The 18,888-nt window shown below is 43.7% G+C and overlaps 1 protein-coding gene across 1 annotated transcript; it reads left to right on the top strand.

Annotated features, from left to right (window-relative positions):
- Window positions 1–2,927: 2,927 nt before the first annotated feature.
- LOC121860243 lies at window positions 2,928–18,602 on the top strand. Its single transcript, XM_042357330.1, has 7 exons — window positions 2,928–3,116; window positions 3,820–5,119; window positions 5,669–5,829; window positions 6,425–6,526; window positions 14,783–14,899; window positions 16,071–16,336; window positions 17,512–18,602. The coding sequence occupies exons 1-7, from the start codon at window positions 2,928–2,930 to the stop codon at window positions 17,615–17,617; spliced, it is 2,241 nt and encodes a 746-aa protein (XP_042213264.1). The 3' UTR covers window positions 17,618–18,602.
- Window positions 18,603–18,888: the final 286 nt, after the last annotated feature.

The following is an 18,888-nucleotide window of genomic DNA, read 5'->3' as shown; positions in this document are numbered from 1 at the left end:
GTCTTCACCCACCACACCTACAGGTTGGTCTTTGTCTCCATCCACCACACCTGCAGGTTGGTCTTGTCCTCCATCACCACCTGGTTTGGTCTTTGTCTCCATCCACCACACCTACAGGTTGGTCTTTGTCATCCACCACACCTGCAGGTTGGTCTTTGTCTTCACCCACCACACCTACAGGTTGGTCTTTGTCTCCACCCACCCCACCTACAGGTTGGTCTTTGTCTTCATCCACCACACACTACAGGTTGGTCTTTGTCTTCATCACCACACCTGCAGGTTGGTCTTTGTCTTCATCCACCACACCTACAGGTTGGTCTTTGTCTCCATCCACCACACCTACAGGTTGGTCTTGTCTTCATCCACCACACCTGCAGGTTGGTCTTTGTCTTCATCCACCACACCTACAGGTTGGTCTTTGTCTCCACCACACCTCCAGGTTGGTCTTTGTCTCCACCACCACACCACAGGTTGGTCTTTGTCTTCATCACCACACCTACAGGTTGGTCTTTGTCTCCATCCACCCCACCCTACAGGTTGGTCTTTGTCTCCATCCACCCCACCTACAGGTTGGTCTTTGTCTCCATCCACCACACCTACAGGTTGGTCTTTGTCTCCATCCACCACACCTGCAGGTTGGTCTTTGTCTCCATCCACCCACCTACAGGTTGGTCTTTGTCTTCACCCACCACACACCTACAGGTTGGTCTTGTCTCCATCCACCCCACACCTACAGGTTGGTCTTTGTCTCCATCCACCCCACCTACAGGTTGGTCTTTGTCTCCACCTACAGGTTGGTCTTTGTCTTCACCCACCACACCTACAGGTTGGTCTTTGTCTTCACCCACCCCACCTACAGGTTGGTCTTTGTCTTCATCACCACACCTACAGGTTGGTCTTTGTCTCCATCCACCACACCTACAGGTTGGTCTTTGTCTTCACCCACCACACCCTACAGGTTGGTCTTTGTCTCCATCCACCCCACCTACAGGTTGGTCTTTGTCTCCATCCACCACACCTACAGGTTGGTCTGTCTTCACCCTCCACCTACAGGTTGTCTTTGTCTCCATCACCCCACCTACAGGTTGGTCTTTGTCTTCACCCACCACACCTACAGGTTGGTCTTTGTCTTCACCCACCACACCTACAGGTTGGTCGTCATCACCCACCCCACACAGTACAGGTTGGTCTTTGTCTTCACCCACTCCACCTACAGGTTGGTCTTTCTTCACCACCCCACCTACAGGTTGGTCTTTGTCATCACCCACCACACCTACAGGTTGTTCTTTGTCTTCACCCACCCACCTACAGGCTTGGTCTTTGTCTTCACCACTCCACCTACAGGTTGGTCTTTGTCTTCACCACCCACCTAGGTTGGTCTGTCTTCACCCACCCACACCTACAGGTTGGTCTTTGTCTTCACCACCACACCTACAGGTTGGTCTTTGTCTTCACCCACCCCACCTACAGGTTGGTCTTTGTCTTCACACCACCCCCACCTACAGGTTGGTCTTTGTCATCCACCCACCCCACAGGTTGGTCCTTGTCTTCACCCACCACCTACAGTTGGTCTTTGTCATCACCACCCCACCTACAGGTTGGTCTTGTCTTCACCCACCCACACCTACAGGTTGGTCTTTGTCTTCACCACCACACCTACAGGTTGGTCTTTGTCTCCATCCACCCCACCTACAGGTTGGTCTTTGTCTTCACCCACCCCACCTACAGGTTGTTCTTTGTCTTCACCCACCACCCCCTACAGGTTGGTCTCTTCTACCCACCCCACCTACAAGGTTGGTCTTTGTCTTCACCCACCCCACCTACAGGTTGGTCCTTTGTCATCACCCACCCACCTACAGGTTGGTATTGTCTTCACCCACCACACCTACAGGTTGGTCTTTGTCTTCACCCATCACACCTACAGGTTGGTGTCATCACCACACACACAGGTTGGGTCTTTGTCTTCACCCACCCACCTACAGGTTGGTCATTGTTTTCACCCACCACACCTACAGGTTGGTCTTTGTCTTCACCACCCTACAGGTTGGTCTTTGTCTCCCACCACACCTACAGGTTGGTCTTTGTCTTCACCCACACCTACAGGTTGGTCTTTGTCTTCACCCACTCCACCAGATTGGTCTTTGTCTTCACCCACCACACCTACAGGTTGGTCTTTGTCTTCATCCACCCCACCTACAGGTTGGTCTTTGTCTCACCCACCCCACCTACAGGTTGGTCTTTGTCTTCACCCACCACACCTACAGGTTGGTCTTTGTCTTCACCCACCCACCTACAGATTGGTCTTTGTCTTCATCCACTCCACCTACAGGTTGGTCTTTGTCTCCATCCACCACACCTACAGGTTGGTCTTTGTCTTCACCCACCACACCTACAGGTTGGTCTTTGTCTTCACCCACCTACAGTACAGGTTGGTCTTTGTCTTCACCCACTCCACCTACAGGTTGGTCTATGTCTTCACCCACCCCACCTACAGGTTGGTCTTTGTCTTCACCCACTCCACCTACAGGTTGGTCTTTGTCTCCATCCACCCCACCTACAGATTGGTCTTTGTCTTCACCCACCCCACCTACAGGTTGGTCTTTGTCTTCACCCACTCCACCTACATGTTGGTCTTTGTCTTCACCCACCACACCTACAGGTTGGTTATTTTACATTTAAATTGGTTATGCTATTAATGAAACGAATATTTATCTGATACCATAATTTTTGGGTCATAAGCCAAGGTGATTCTCCCTCATTTGTCTCTCTCATCCATCCCTCAACCATCCGTCAACTGTCTCTCATCCTTCTCTTAACCGTCATTTATCAATTTCTCAACTCTTTCTTATCCATCTCTCATCTCTCTCTCAACTGTCGTTCATCTATTTCTGAAGTGTCTCTCACCTCCCAACCATCTCGTATCAAATATGCCTCACCTTACATCTCAATATATGTGTGGCAGGGTGTACGTGGACGGGCAGGAGGTGAAGGAGGGCACCCTGGTGAGCGAGGCCGCCCTCATCCCCCTCAACGGGACGCTCTACCTTGGTCAGGATCAAGACAAATTCGACGGCGGTTTGGACTCTGACCAAACTCTCAGCGGCTACATCACCCAGGTGCTTATTGCCTGAAGAACACCTGGTGTGTTCTGGGTGTGTTCTTTAGTGGCTGAAGAATACCAAGTGAATGCCGGAAGATCAGTTAGTGTGTTCTTATATGGTTGGCGAACAGATGATGTGTTCCCTTAAAATGGTTGAAGAACAGATGATGTGTTCCTCTAAAACAACAAAACAGGTATTCAGGTAACTGGCGAAAAACAGGTGATGATAGAGGGGCAGGTAGGGTGAGCATTGAGTCATTAACAGACATCAAACACAGACCTACTATACGTTATATAACAAACTCTTGTAATGTAGGATAAATACTCTGATGATCGTAGTCTTGTGTATTGGGCATAAAACATATGATTTATTATATTAAACAATTCAGCGGTTCAATAAATGACAAGCTCCTCACTGGTCTCATCACTGTGTATTATGTTCAGTGATGTGTTGGTCAGTCTTCATCACTCAACGTTAACAACTGGCCGAGGGAGGAAGCACCTGCCCAACACACTGATGGTTCACCTGACTAGCTTACTGCCTTAGTAAATCGTATGACGTGTTGTGTGGTAGACAGACTAAAGGCATGGTCTAGTACATGCTTATTAGGACACTATGAATCGATATTTTCATTAAGGAGGTTCTAGTCGCCTTATTTCATTAACCTTAAAGTCCATAGAGTGCTTCTACAAAATCAACTTTTGTATAATTATTCCAGGTAAATATTTGGAATCGCGAGTTGGACCCCAGCTATATAGAGAGCATCGCCAACTGCTTAGAAAATCCCCAAGGCAACATGTTCTCAACAGACACCACCTCTGTCCAAGAGTCCAACGTGAGTTCCGAAATGGTTCACATTAAGACCTTCTGTAAGTCAAGAGAGAAGTACTTTATTATCCCGGTGAAGATGCTTCCTATAGAAGCCGAAAGGTTCTGTAAGCTTACAGATTCTAAGTTCTTCATCCCTGAAGACGAGGAGACCAATTCTCAGTTTGCTAACGTGGCCACAGAGCTGTTCACTGACGCGTGTGCAGGAAAGAGCTATCGATTTATAATTTTAGGCGGGACAGACATTGACAAAGAAGGGCAGTGGAGGAAAACAATGGGCGGCGAGCCTCTAACGTATATTCCCTGGAGTCCGGGAGAGCCCAATGGCTGGAGGATAGATAACTGCTTAGTGTTGAGTAATTACAATTACCGCTGGGGCGATGTTGGCTGTTACAATAAACTATGTTTCTCCTGCAGTAGAACCAACCTGGATTACTTGCAGTTACGAGGCATGTGTCAGATCAACGAGCATCAAACACGCTTTCTCTTGGACGGTTACATCAACGGTAAACCCTTCTTCAGAGGATATTACGGTCTTATTATTTATCATTCAGGTGTGAAGGAGTGGATATTACATGATATAGTAGGAAATGTTACCCTGGCCACCGTCTCCATGATGTATTCCACCGACTATCCAATCGGCCGCCAGAGGTGGACCGTCAACACCTCCTTCTGTGACCACCTTATAGGTAGTGACGTGGTGTTGGGTCTGTCGACATGCACGACGCAAGATTTCATGTGCACGGACGGGTCATGTGTGCACCGCTCCGTGCGCTGCAACTTACGGGACGACTGCTTAGATGGCAGCGATGAAGAGAACTGCACCACCATCTCCTTTAGTGACAGGTACCACAATTATCGCCCGCCTCCCGGAGTTACGTTCAGAACGCCGCTACAGATCGTTCCTGTCGTAGATCTCATCAGGTTCTCAAAAATAGACGACATTAACCTCGCTTTCAACATGGAGATTGAGATCTCTCTCTCATGGCCTGACCGAAACCTCAAATTTAAGAACATCAAGAGTGAGGAGGGAAAGAACAAGTTGAATGAACAGGAAGTAGAGAAGATCTGGAGCCCAGAAGTCGAGTTTCTGAACGTGAACAACGGCGAGTTGAAGATGTTGAAAACTGGAGTGTACGTGAAACAGACCGGCAACCCCGACCCTCCTCTCTTTTACGACGTCCAGATGGGTATGTTCCCTCTTCCTCGTTCCTTCTTTATTCATGTCCAGATTGGCAGTTTCTTTCATCTTCATACCTTCGTGTGCTTTCTACTCCTCCTTCACCTACACATTTTCTTCTTCATCCAATCTTTAGTTTTGTTTTATTCGGCGACTGCCAAAAGAATTCTTTCCTCCTCTTTTTTCCACCGACATCTAACTGGATCCTTTCTCTCACCTTCACCCTCTAACAGTGACTAAGTCCTAGTTTTCTCCTCATCTCTCCTCTACAATACAGCATCACTCCTTGGAACTTGGAGATCAAGAATTCAGGTCAATGGTACCTCTACACACAACATGTTTAAGCCCATATTCTTTTCACCTTCTAAGTTAAGTTGACAAATATTACAGATGCCACATTTATATTGTTCACCATTTGCCTCAGTCTGATCAGCGTTCAGATAGACTCACAATGATGAACTTGAGTCTCAGTGATCAAGTTAGTTCAAAATGGTTAATGTGACACTGATCAGCATCTCCAAATAGCATTACACACTGATCAGCTTGACTGGACTTACAGACACTATCTACCAGCCCAGCAGTGGACAGCTGGTGCAGAGACGTCAGTACTACGGCAGCTTCAACTGTCACTTCAAGCTGTTCAGGTACCCCTTCGACACACAGACCTGCATCATCGTCGTCAAGCTCGCCTCAGCTGACACCACCGTCCTCGAACTCAAGGTAACGTGTTTTGCTTCTACAGGTGGGAAGGTTAAGGTGATAATGATATTCACTTCTGTTCATGACGGTGGTGATTGATTCATGCCATTAACCAGTTCTGATTATTTAATCCCGTCATTATTTTTAATAAATCTTTAGATATTAATCATTAAGCATTACAAGAGCCAGGGGATGAAGGGCTCTGGGCCTTACTGTAAAGGATTAAACGAACTGGACAAACAAGAGCAAACTCCGAGTGATGATGACATGAGTGTATGCGTGTGTGTGTGTGTGTGTGTGTGTGTGTGTGTGTGTGTGTGTGTGTGTGTGTGTGTGTGTTTAGTAGTTAATCAGAGTCAAGTTTATAGCTTTTCTGTCATCAGATTTACAGGGATTTTATTCTAGAAATTATTCAAATCGACTGAGACATCTGTTGAACCGATTCACAATGAAAACTTTGCCGTTGGTTAAGATAGTCATAAACCACAGTAACAGTGACTGAGTTTCCTTCATATGCTACAACAGTTTCTCTCAAGTGTTGTGGAAATGTACTGAGTTTAATGTTATTGTTGTAAAAGTTGTGGTATACGTATTGTGAATTTCGATGTTGTTACAGAACTCATCTGTTGTATACAGTGGCATGGCTGAACTTCCTAAATACGAGGTTCAGAACATAAAAATCTCCCTCAAGAATCGCTCCGGCTATGCTGTCATAGAGGTAAGAACCGTAAAGCACACACACACACACTACTACTACTACTACTACTACTTTGCTGTCACTCGGAATCGAGTATGACGATCATCCAGCTATGATACAATGATATGAGTTATTAGGGATGTCACCTTCATTGGTGAGTTTTCAGGTGACTTAAGAGGCCGATACGGGACCGGCAGAGTTGTTCACAGATGTTGCACATGTGGAGGGCTGCATCCAGTGCAGAAGGGGCGGTGGCAGCGTTTTTCCGGCGTTGGCGCCTGTTTGCCTCGGTTTGCAGTCGGGCTAACTCGAAAGTATTAACACCTTCTTGTGTGGTACTCCTCCAAGCGTTACGATGTGGAGTAATCGACTCTCAGGTGAGACGGTCGATTTGGCACTTTTTCAGGTTTGTCTTAAGACTATCCTTATATCTTTTCAGTTGCCCGCCGGCGTTACGTTTACCACTGTAATCGTTAGGTGACTGTAAAGTAGCTGCTTTGGCAGTCTACTGTCGTCCAAGCGGGTAACATGGCCAGTCCAGCGTAGTTGTTCATGGATAATGGTAGCCTCGATGCTCCTACAGTTGGTGTCAGCAAGCATGCTGGCATTTGGTCTCTTGTCTTCTCAGCGAACTCGGAGGATGGAACGTAGACTACGATGGTGAAAATTTTCAAGTGGCTTCAGGTGCCTCCTGTATGTAACCCATGTCTCATTGCCATATAGCAGGGTGGCGAGGACCACTGCTCGATATACGTGTAACTTTGTAGTTAATTTCAGCTCCCTACAGCTGATGACACGGTTTCAGAGTCTGCCAAAGGCTTGAGATGCACATCTGATCCGATGCTGAATCTCTTCATCGATGTCTGCGGTGGTGGACAGGTGGGAGCCGAGATACCTAAGGTGAGTAGAAGAATTTGAAGTAGCAAAACGCCTGGACAAACTAAAATTAAAACGCTCTACCACCCCCATTGACTTACCAATGAAACTATTCAAGGAGTTCTCCCCGGAGCTTGCTAAACCCCTCTGCTCCATCATCAATGCTTCTCTCAGTCAAGCCAGATGCCCAGCTGACTGGAAGACCTCTTATGTATCACCAGTGCCCAAGTCAACCAGCCCACAATCCTTAAATCAGCTACGACCTATTGCAATCACCCCAATACCCAGCCTAATCTGTGAAAGTTTTGTGTTTGACTGGGCTTATGCTGATATTGCAGGAGTCGTAGACCCTCAGCAATTTGGCAACATGAAAACTTCCTCCACCACTCACTGTCTTGTCAGCTTTCTCGATTACATATACCGCCATCTCGAGAAACGAAAAACGTCTGTAGCTGTCGCCTTCATTGATTTCACTAAAGCGTTCGACCTAGTCGACCACAATATAATCATAAACAAAGCTATTGACCTCGGGCTTCGGAGAAGTCTCATACCATGGCTTACAGACTTCCTCAGTGACCGACGCCAAGCTGTACGCTTCCGAGGGGCTGTCTCCACCTTTCAGTCACTCACCTGTGGCGTCCCCCAAGGCACCAAGATGGGACCACTCTGCTTCCTTATGCTCATCAATGATGCCCTAAGAGAAACCCCTGCTCGCTGGAAATATGTCGACGACTCCACCATTGGGATCAGCGTCAACAATTCTGCTCCCAACTATACCGCCCTTCAGGATTTATTGAACAGTCTCCAAAACTGGGCCACCAACAACCATGTCACCATCAACCATACCAAGACCATGGTTATGCACATCAACCTCTCCTCCGACATTGTCCCACCTCCCTCCATTACCCTAGGTCCGAACACACTCCAGGTTGTAGATTCCACGAAGCTCCTCGGCGTCACCATAGACAACAAACTAAATTGGAAACCACACGTCAGTGAAGTTGTCAAATCCTCCAGTTTCCGTCTCCACCTCCTCCGCCGACTCAAGTCCCTCGGAGTTCCCGCACACGAGCTCCTCAGTGTATACACAACATTCATACTTCCCAAGCTCACCTATGCCTCCCCCACCTGGTCTTCCTCCCTAAATGCCACACAACGTAAACACCTAGAAAAAGTGCAAAAGAGGGCATGCAAGATTATTCTCTCCCCTTCCTACTCCACATATCAAGAAGCGCTCAACACACTGACCCTTTCGACTCTCACTGACCATCACCACGGCCTCATCTGCAAATTTGGTAAGAAGCTTCTACACCATCCCCGACACCGGCCCCTACTACCACCTGAGATCCCCTGTCCGAGAATTGCTGTTCGACACCACAACCGCATCCAGCCCATACGTGCACGAACTGATCGCTATAAGAACAGCCCAGTCCCAACCATTGTAAAAATTATCAATAACATGTAATAAATCAGTGTATTCACTCCCAGTAAACACTGCTCCCTACACTGTCACTATGTTGAAATGAACTGTAGTTTGAGCTGATCCCCATCTAAGTTACTATATGTCTTATTTGTGTCACTTATGTCACTTGTATATTATTTGTAATTCGTAACCCATTCCCCAAATATGTAACTGTATATTTTCAGCCTTCTGGCTGCCAAGCTCTTTAAACCGTTAATTATTATTATTATTATTATTAAGCTTGATGGATGGTGGAGGTGTGTCTGAACCAGGGGCAGGTTGAAACAGAATCTGAGTCTTACGTACATTCACCATAAAGGCCGAAATGTGCATACGCTTCTAGGTAGGTGTACAGATCTCCTGTAGGTCGCGTTCAGTGTGAGCAACAAGATTGAGGTCGTCTGCATACTGAAGTTCAGTAATGGAAGCTGCCGACACCTTTGTTCTTGCCTGGAGTCGTCTTATGTCGAAAAGACCCCACTTCACCCGGTACTCTATGTCCACCCCGCCGGCTAGATTGGCAGTGGCACGAGTAAGGAAGGCAGCCGAGAAAATGGAAAAGAGAGTTGGTGCCAGTACACACCCTTGTTTAACCCCTATTTGGATGGGGAAGAATTCAGACTGGGTGCCGTTGTACAGGACACTGCAGTTCATGCCATCGTGGAGTTGCCTCACAATGAAGATGAATTTTGGGGGTCAGCCAAAAGGCTGAGGGTCCACCAGAGGGCTTCCCTGTTGACCGAGTCGAAGGCCTTGGTTAGGTCGATGAAAGCCATGTACAGGTCATGACGCTGTTCTCTGAACTTTTCTTGCATCTGGAGGGCAGCATAGATCATGTCAGCGGTGCCACATGATGGTCAAAAGCCACATTGAGATTCTGGGAGGAAGTTTTCCGCCTCAGGAAGAAGTCTACTTAGAGGACTCGGGCAAAAATCTTCCCAGCTACGGACAGCAGCGAGATCCCGCGGCAGTTGCCACAGTATGACCGGTCTCCCTTGTTCTTATAAATATTGACGATGGAGGCGTCTTTAAGAGCTTGGGAGATTTCCTCTTTTTCCCATATATTCTCCAGGAGAGAGTGGAGACGGCTGGTAAGCAGAGGTCCTCCTGCTTTATACACCTCGGCTGGAATTCCATCAGGCCCTGAGGCTTTGTTAGTTTCCATCTGTTTGATGGCAGTAGCTACCTCATCCAGGGGTGGAGGATAGCTGAGGTGGGTCAGCTCTGGATGCTGAGGGACCTGCTGGGTTGTCAGGGCATCCACATCAGTGTTTCGGTTGAGCAGTGAATGGTAGTGCTCTTTTCAGCGCTGAAGGAGGCCTTTATCGTCTTAAATTATGGAGTTACCGTCGGATGAGTGGAGGGGGACTGAGCCATTAATGATTGGCCCATAAAATGTTTTGGTAGAATTGAAAAATTCGCGCCTCTCGTGCTGATATGCAAACACTTGTGTTTCACTTGCTTTATTTTTAAACCTGTCGTTTTTTAGATTGTGAAGTTCCTACTGGGCCACAGCTTTCTTCTTGTGGAAGGTATCAGCTTTGGTCCGAGTCTGGGGGTTGTTCTGACAATCAGTTACAGCAGGACGTTTATCATTGATGAGTATATTGTTTGCCAGGTCATTTTCATCAAACCAGTCCTGGTTTGTGTTAATGTTGTCTATTAAAGTTAGATTACGCTTGTTTGGGTTAGATTGCCCTTATTAAGTGGCATTTTTCTTCTTATGGCCGATGTGTGAACCTCCCTGGCTGATGTCGTCACAGTCTTTGCAATGTGACGTTCTTAACACAGATACAGAATGGTTGCGCTTGACTTGACAAGACCGGGAAAAATTTTAATGGATGTCGGATCGAAATTTGCGGTAAGTAATAGGATGGCATCTCACTTTAAACGAACTAGATATGTGTTGCTCTAACATTCTCTTTGGACTCATCGAAACACCTGAGGAAGTCCAGGGGATATTATTCTTAGGTTTCCACAAATAAATAATAAGAGGTGCAGTTGTTAGTAAAAATAAACAGAAGAGTTTAGACATTGACTGTACATATAAAGCCATGTGAGCTAATTTTGTTAACAATTAGTGTAATACGCCAGCAGGTCACCTCATGAATAAAATTAAAATAGTTTAATGTGTTGAATCCATCGTGATACAGAACTCTGAAAGATTGAATATTCATTTAGTCAACAAATAACGTTCGAAAGATCTTGTTTTAAGTAACTTTTCAACGTCAGTGAGTGGTGGTTTAAGTAATTAGTTCCTAAGGCTGGGGAAGTTATGGGCAAAATGACAGTAATGTATTATTAGTGACGACAAACTTAGCCTATGAAATTATTTTAGCCAACACGACGTAAACTATATTTGTTTACCATGAAGGCTGCACTTGCTGAGGTCACGGACGTTAGGTTTTAAACCAATTATGAAAATTTGAATATCTAAAGAGTTTATAATTTTGACTATGAATAATGAAGGACGTGTAATATTACCAAAATATAACAAAATGTTTCTGAGTAACATTAGCACTCGGGCCACTGATTATGGTGACGCAACTCGTATGTTGTTATGGTCTCATTGTCCCATAAAACTTGTGGTGTAGGAGACGAGTCTGTACTATACTCGGTTCACATGAGCTGTGTAACATGAGCTTAGGGCATATTTATCAAAGTATCATTGTGGATTTATATACACAAATTGATTTATCCTGCAGCTTTTAGCAACCTGTTGTAGCTGCCAACCGTATAAAATATTTACGAACAATAGCTCTTTGAGTGCCAGGGTCGCGTGAGGTGATCCGTCGTTATTTACCACATACAGGTAAACACACCTTCGTGAATTCTGTGACGTCATTTCAACCCGATTCTATCTCACTGTTCTGCTAGGCGAAGATTACAGATATAAAATTGTCCACAAGATATATGTTCTGTAGGGTTTATGGCAATGTGGGTAATAAGTGCACAGGTATCGAAACTATTTTTACTCTTCCGGCGTGAGCTGCTACCTCTACACCTCACCTGAGTAATGCTCGAAGCTAAGGGATGGAGTAGAGACTTGTTGTAAACAATAATCTGACAGTGATAAAGTAAAAGCAATAATGGCTTAGCTTCAAGAGTTGATATATACAGCATATGCATAGATACGTCCAATACTCGCTCAGACCGGATGAAAGTTAAAGTGGGTCCCAAAGGCATGACTGCCCGTTTAGCAATGGCCGGTACCGTTCTCGACCGCCTTCAATTCCCCATGTTGTAAACTTGGATACCCATTTACAACTGGGTGAACTGGAAGCACCCGGGAATCGAATCCCACCGACCTATAGAAGAGGAGGAGAGTGCTGTATCCACAATACCTCAGGGCTCGCTATACAGTACATTCCTCAACACGAGGGTGATATATTCTGCCACAGTCGTTGCAGTAATGTACACTCACTCACCCAGCACTTAACTAAGGTATGGTAGTTGGGTTATTTGGACACTAGGTGGTATACTGATCAAAGTGGTGACAAAGTGAATAATCTTGATCTATAAAAGGAGAGAATCGTAGCGAAGTAAGAGAGTAATATGATAAAGGAACCAGAAAAAAGACATAGATAGTGAGATTAAAAAAATAATTATATCCAGTTTGAGGCAGAAGTTATAAAAAAGAAAGGAGGGAAGATTATATAGAATAATTGTACAATGATGATAATGGAGATAAGAAATTAAAAATATGTTAATACAACCAATTTTTGGAAATAATTTTGGAGTTGAGTTTTCAGCAGAATTTCTTAAACAAACTGGCAGTTAAAGGATCATATAGTACGTATGACGAAAATACATATAACTCTATTTAAGGGTAAGAGTAAAGCTTATTAGTAAAAGGTTAGGTTAGGTTAGGTTAGGTTAGGTTAGGTTAGGTTAGGTTAGGTTAGGTTAGGTTAGGTTAGGTTAGGTTAGGTTAGGTTAGGTTAGACAAAGGCTCTGTGTTATCGCCATCCTTAAGAATTTTTAGTGAAAGTATTTGTAAGTAGCGAGAAATAAGAACTAGTGATGCAGTCAAATATGATTATCGTTATACCGATGCTGTTGCAAATATCACAGGTGGTGTAAAAACTGACTAGCAGAAAGGCGGAAAAAGACGAGTTTGGGCTTTCACGCTGTAAAGACATAAAGTAATAGTTGTTTTTAAATCAAAGGTCAATTTTACAATGAAAGGTGTGATAGGAAATGAGAAACTGGTGAAATTTTTTCCCTTTTTTTTTTTTTTTTTTTTTAGGAAAAGTGATGATGACAAATGTGAAAAAAATGGAAATTAAAATGCCATTCAATTATATTAAATCTCTGTTGAGTTTGATTTTGAGAAGAAAGATGCCAAAGAAGAATGGTAATGATAAGTTATACTGATAAAAAAAAATACGATGTTTTACGAAAAATAGTTGAAATTTATATAGAATAAGGTATAAGAAATACGTTGATCATATAACCGAGGATAAGGGGATAATGGAAGAGATATTAATGTATGATATTAAGGGTAGAAGAGCCAAAGGGATGAGGAGGAGGAGGAAACAAGGATGGATAAATGGAATTAAAAGGCATCTCCTCCTAACGCATATAACATGGCAGGAATTGATAACACGTAGAAGAACAATTTTCACATCATAAAAAAAAATAAAAAAATTAAAATAAATAAAATTATCATACAAGGGCATTATTCACAGTAATAATCCACAAATGTGAATAATACACATAACTCAGTATCCCAGAATACACTCAAACACTCTCTCTCGCTCCAACGTTCACACATTACCGGTTTAAACATATAAATTAATGTGCCGTAGCCAAAAAGCATGCAACTCAACCTTAACGTTTTACCGATAATAATAATGGTGACTGTACTATAGGCTTTAGAAACTGTAGAATAGTAAATGCTCAAAGTCTCGCCTTCACAGCTATATTACATTCTCTATCAAGTTAAACAATATTTTATTTCGTGTTAAGTCTTCGAAAATCTTGTCCTTCTAAATAATGTTCATATTACCCGAGGGGAATTATTCCACACTAGTACGTATTTGTTCACTGAATAACTTATATGACATGGCTTACGATATGTTCCTCATGCATCCATATCCTGAGGAATTCCATGTGTTATGGTCAACTAATGTAAAAAAATAAATGGAACTCACGGGGTTAAAAGCACAAACAAATCAAGCGCCTTAAAATATGGGTAACAGTATAGTCACGGTCAAAAGTTCTGGCGAATCTTCTACTGCTTCACGAATCCCGAGATTCAGACTCGAGAACCCGGAGCAGTAGAGATATGCATTATTTTCTCCACGGAGGCTTCGGATTCACGAATTTGAATCTTGGGGTTCGTGAAGCAGCAGAAGAACCGACAGGACTTTTAACTGTGAGTGTACCCTGGGGTGCGTCTTCACTTGAGCATTTTATCCCGAACGAACCAAACGGACAGACACGCACGAACGAACCAAACGAGCAGTTCGAGTGAAGCTCTCTGTATTCTGAGTGTTCGACGGTGCTCGTTTTATTCCCACCGTGTTCCTCAGTTGAACCCTGGATCTCACAGTGGCAGCAGGTGTATTATTCATTATTTACTCCTTAGCCAAAAGGAGGAAGAAATCTAGGAAAGGGTGGTTAAGGCGACTATTTTCTTGACGGAAAAATATGTCCCTGTTGAGTGAAATAGATTATGGCCGTTTGAAAAACTTTACTCAGAATCCTTTTGAGCACTCACCATCTATCAACAAACGACGGAAAACGTTTGGCGCGCTCGGTTTGGCTCAGTATCACGTCCTTACTCGCCGAATTCTGCTCGGCACGTTCTGGTCGTTCGGGATAAAATGCTCAAGTTAAGACGCACCCCTTGTGCATCATGTATCACAATGGACATGTACCACAGCCATGTATCACAAAGAACACGTATCACAACCATGTATCACGTGTCACAGGTGATGTTCCAGCTAGAGCGACGTTGGAGTTTGTTGATGCTGACTATCTTCCTGCCCACCTTCCTCCTACTGGGGATCGGCTACGGCACCCTGTTCATCAAGTTGGCCGTCTTCCAGGTGAGTTTTAGGGGAATCAGGTGAGTTTTAGGGGAATCAGGTGAGTCTTAGGAGAATTAGGTGAGTTTTAGGGGAATCAGGTGAGTCTTAGGAGAATCAGGCGAGTTTTTGGTGAATCAGGTATGTTTTAGTGGAGTCAGATGAGCTTTAGGAAAAGCAAGTGTGTTTTAGGGGAAGCAGAAGTGTTTTAGAGGAAGCAGGTGTGTCTTAGAGTGAGCAGGTGTGTTTTAGAGTGAACAGGTGTGTTTTAGAGAAACCAGGTGTGTTTTGGGGGAAGCAGGTGAGTTTTAGAGTGAGCAGGTGTGTTTTAGGGGAAGCAGGTGAGTTTTAGAGTGAGCAGGTGTGTTTTAGGGGAAGCAGGTGAGTTTTAGAGTGAGCAGGTGTGTTTTAGGGGAAGCAGGTGAGTTTTAGAGTGAGCAGGTGTGTTTTAGGGGAAGCAGGTGAGTTTTAGAATAAGCAAGTGAGTTTTAGGGAGTCAGATGAACTTAAGGGGACCAAGATGTACCTAACCTAGCACACCTATTTTTCAATGTATGAGAATGGTTACAAATGTACAGTACTCTTTTAAGTGATGAAAATGGTGTAGTACTTTAGTTAGAGTGTTAAGAGCACCATATGTGATAGTGTAGTAAGAGTTTAGAGCACCATATGTATTAAGGTTGGTAGTTTAGTAAGAGTTAAGAGCACCATATGTGATAGATTAGTAAGTTAAGAACACCATATGTGATAGATTAGTAAGAGTTAAGAGCACCATATGTGTTAGATTAGTAAGTTAAGAACACCATATGTGATAAATTAGTAAGAGTTAAGAGCACCATATGTGATGGATTAGTAAGAGCTTAGAGCACCATATGTATTAAGGTGGTAGTTTATTAAGAGTTAAGAGCACCATATGTGATAGATTAGTAAGAGTGTTAAGAGCACCATAGGTGATAGTGTAGCAAGGGTTTAAAGCACCATATGTGATAGTGTATTAAGAGTTTAGAGCACCATATGTGATAGATTAGTAAGAGTTTAGAGCACCATATGTGATAGTGTATTAAGAGTTTAGAGCACCATATGTGATAGATTAGTAAGAGTTTAGAGCACCATATGTGATAGTGTAGTAAAAGTTTAGAGCACCATATGTGATAGATTAGTAAGAGTGTTAAGAGCACCATATGTGTTACAGGCCAGGGCCGTGATGACGTTAACCACACTACTGGTGTTATACACGCTGTTCAACCAAGTGTCAAGTGGCCTGCCCGACACCGCCTACATCAAGATGCTCGACTTGTGGTTCTTCTTCTGCATCTTCGTCATCTTCAGCATCATCGTCATCCACATCACAGTCGAACATCTGGATAAGGAGCCTGAGACGCCCAAAACCAGAACTGTGCAGGTATCCCCCGTAGGCGACCTAAAGCTTCCCCAGTACCCGTCCTTCTTCCCCATCAAGTAAGCTACGCCATATTCCTCACCATAACTTCTTCACTATTAAGTATAAGTCATGTTAATCACCATAACTTCTTCACTATCAAGTATGTCATGTTAATCACCATAACTTCTTCACTATCAGCATGTCATGTTAATCACCATAACTTCTTCACTATCAAGTATGTCATGTTAATCTCCATAACTTCTTCATTATCAAGTATGTCATGTTAATCACCATAACTTCTTCACTATCAAGTATGATCATGTTAATCTCCATAACTTATTCACTATCAAGTATAAGTCGTGTTTATCACCATAACGATTCACTATCAAGTATGCAATGTTCAACACCACAACTGTATCATAACCATCATCAATCATCATCATCATCATCATCATCATCATCATCAAATAAGCTATCTCACGCTCACTACAACTTAGATAATTTACATTCACCACCACAACACCTGACCACAATCATAAGTAAGACTCAATTACCTGTATATAATTTTTTTCTTTACTATTTACTACGACAACGAGTGACAAATACATAAAGCAATCCAACAAGGTCAATCACAGTGTTTACAGTTTGAAGATGTACAGCAAATCACTAGTTCACTGTAAAGTACATTTTCAGTCAATATCTAGCTGACAGTGGGAGCTCTCAGGCAGTGATTTACAGTACACCCCAGTAATGTTACAGCTTGGTTGAGTACAGTACACCAGTAAACTTTGGTTGACTCGAACACTCATGCCAGATACTGTATGGTATCTCACCCTAGATGTACCATTACAGCAACATCACCATAAATGTACTACCACGACACCACAACCACAACCATAACACCACAACACCACAACCATAACAATATAACCATAGCACCACAACCATAACGCCACAACCATAACACCATAACCATAACACCACAACCATAACATTACAACCACAACACCACAACCATAACACCACAACCATAACACCACAACCATAACACTACAACCATAACACCACAACCACAGCACCACAACCAAAACACCACAACCACAACACCACAACCACAACACCACAACCATAACACCACAACCACAGCACCACAACCAAAACACCACAACCACAACACCACAACCATAACACCACAATCACAACACCACAACCACAGCACCACAACCATAACAGTATGTACCATCTCCTTCAGGATGCAGGCTGGGAGGCTGATGATTGTCAGTCGTCGCTTCGTCTACCCGCTCATCATCACCTCTTTCTGCCTCGTCTTCTGGGTCGTCATCTTATCCGTCTCCTAGTTCACCTGGTCTCCTAGTACACCTGGTCTCCTAGTACACCTGGTCTCCTAGTTCACCTGGTCTCCTAGTTCACCTGGTCTCCTAGTACACCTGGTCTCCTAGTACACCTGGTCTCCTAGTACAGCTGGTCTCCTAGTACACCTGGTCTCATAGTTCATCTGGTCTCCTATTACACCTCGCCTCCTAACTCACATGGAAGTCGCCTACTTCTGCCTCGCCTTCATAAACTTAAGAGGGGCCGTGACCTCTCCCTCCCACGCCCATCAATATCCATGGAGCATATTGACCCACTTTTAAACCCTATAATATTGTGGGGGGTTTTTGTCAGTATCTACACTAACTGTCTACTTACATATTGAAATGCGTTTAAGGTACAACAACTGGAGTGATTTTTTTTTTATAACATCCCTAATTTTTACGAATATATTATGATGGTACCAATGTTGGATGTGTATAAAGTAATCATGGATTTCTTTCATACCACTTGGACAGGCAGCTCAGCTCAGATGCCAATGTTCTTACTCTCCAAATTACAGTAAATGATAAGAAAACTTTATTGACTGTTGCTCGGCCAGTTGTGTTTCACTGACCTGTTACTGGCGTTTATACTGATCACTTATATTATTATTGAGTATTTTTGCATGTAAACCACCAGCAAGTGGGGATCTGGATGTTAATCGATTATTGTGGGTTCATGGTTATCCAGTAAAGTTGGTAAGTTATCCGGTCTTCCTGGGTTATTGGGTGACACTGGGTTATGTCTAGTTGCATGGAGGGTGTGGTGGGTGTGTTGGTGACAGGTTTTACACCTAAATTAAGTAAATGCACGATTAGATGGCCCTTAAACCGGAGAGCTTTGAGGGACGGCTATTAAATTTTAATTTGGTTGCACACGATAGAAAAATTGTCACAGGTGTGATCACATTGTTTTATACAACTATGAGGAGACTGTAATGTTGATATTATAAATAAATAATTATCTAGAGCTGATTTTTATAGTTTCCTTTAGTTGTGTATGGATGTATGACAGGCAACAGGTGGCGTCTGTATCTACTTTAGAAATTACTTAAAAGTTCGTCGACAAACTCATTTACCGCCGCTGGAGGTTAATGTACAAAGGTTCGAGCCAGTTTCTATGGAGAGTCATCCTCTTACCTATAAATGCTGGGAGTTACACATTACATTGGAAATTAAAAATAGGCTAACAAGATCAATATGGAATCAACCAGACAGTCTAGAATATGACTCATTTTCAGGATGAAGAAAAATTG

The sequence above is a fragment of the Homarus americanus genome, unplaced genomic scaffold (genome assembly GCF_018991925.1).
Source record: "Homarus americanus isolate GMGI-L3 unplaced genomic scaffold, GMGI_Hamer_2.0 scaffold21914, whole genome shotgun sequence".
NCBI lineage: Eukaryota > Metazoa > Arthropoda > Malacostraca > Decapoda > Nephropidae > Homarus > Homarus americanus.
The sequence above is the reverse complement of the archived record's forward strand: the minus strand, read 5'-3'. Positions and strand labels throughout refer to the sequence as shown.

Bases quoted from the DNA above. Each gene is read 5' to 3' on its own strand.
- LOC121860243 (XM_042357330.1), top strand. From the start codon at position 2,928: ATGCCTCACCTTACATCTCAATATATGTGTGGCAGGGTGTACGTGGAC. The intron at 6,527-14,782 runs GTAAGAACCGTA...CACGTGTCACAG, and splicing joins CCGGCTATGCTGTCATAGAG to GTGATGTTCCAGCTAGAGCG. The intron at 16,337-17,511 runs GTAAGCTACGCC...CATCTCCTTCAG, and splicing joins CCGTCCTTCTTCCCCATCAA to GATGCAGGCTGGGAGGCTGA.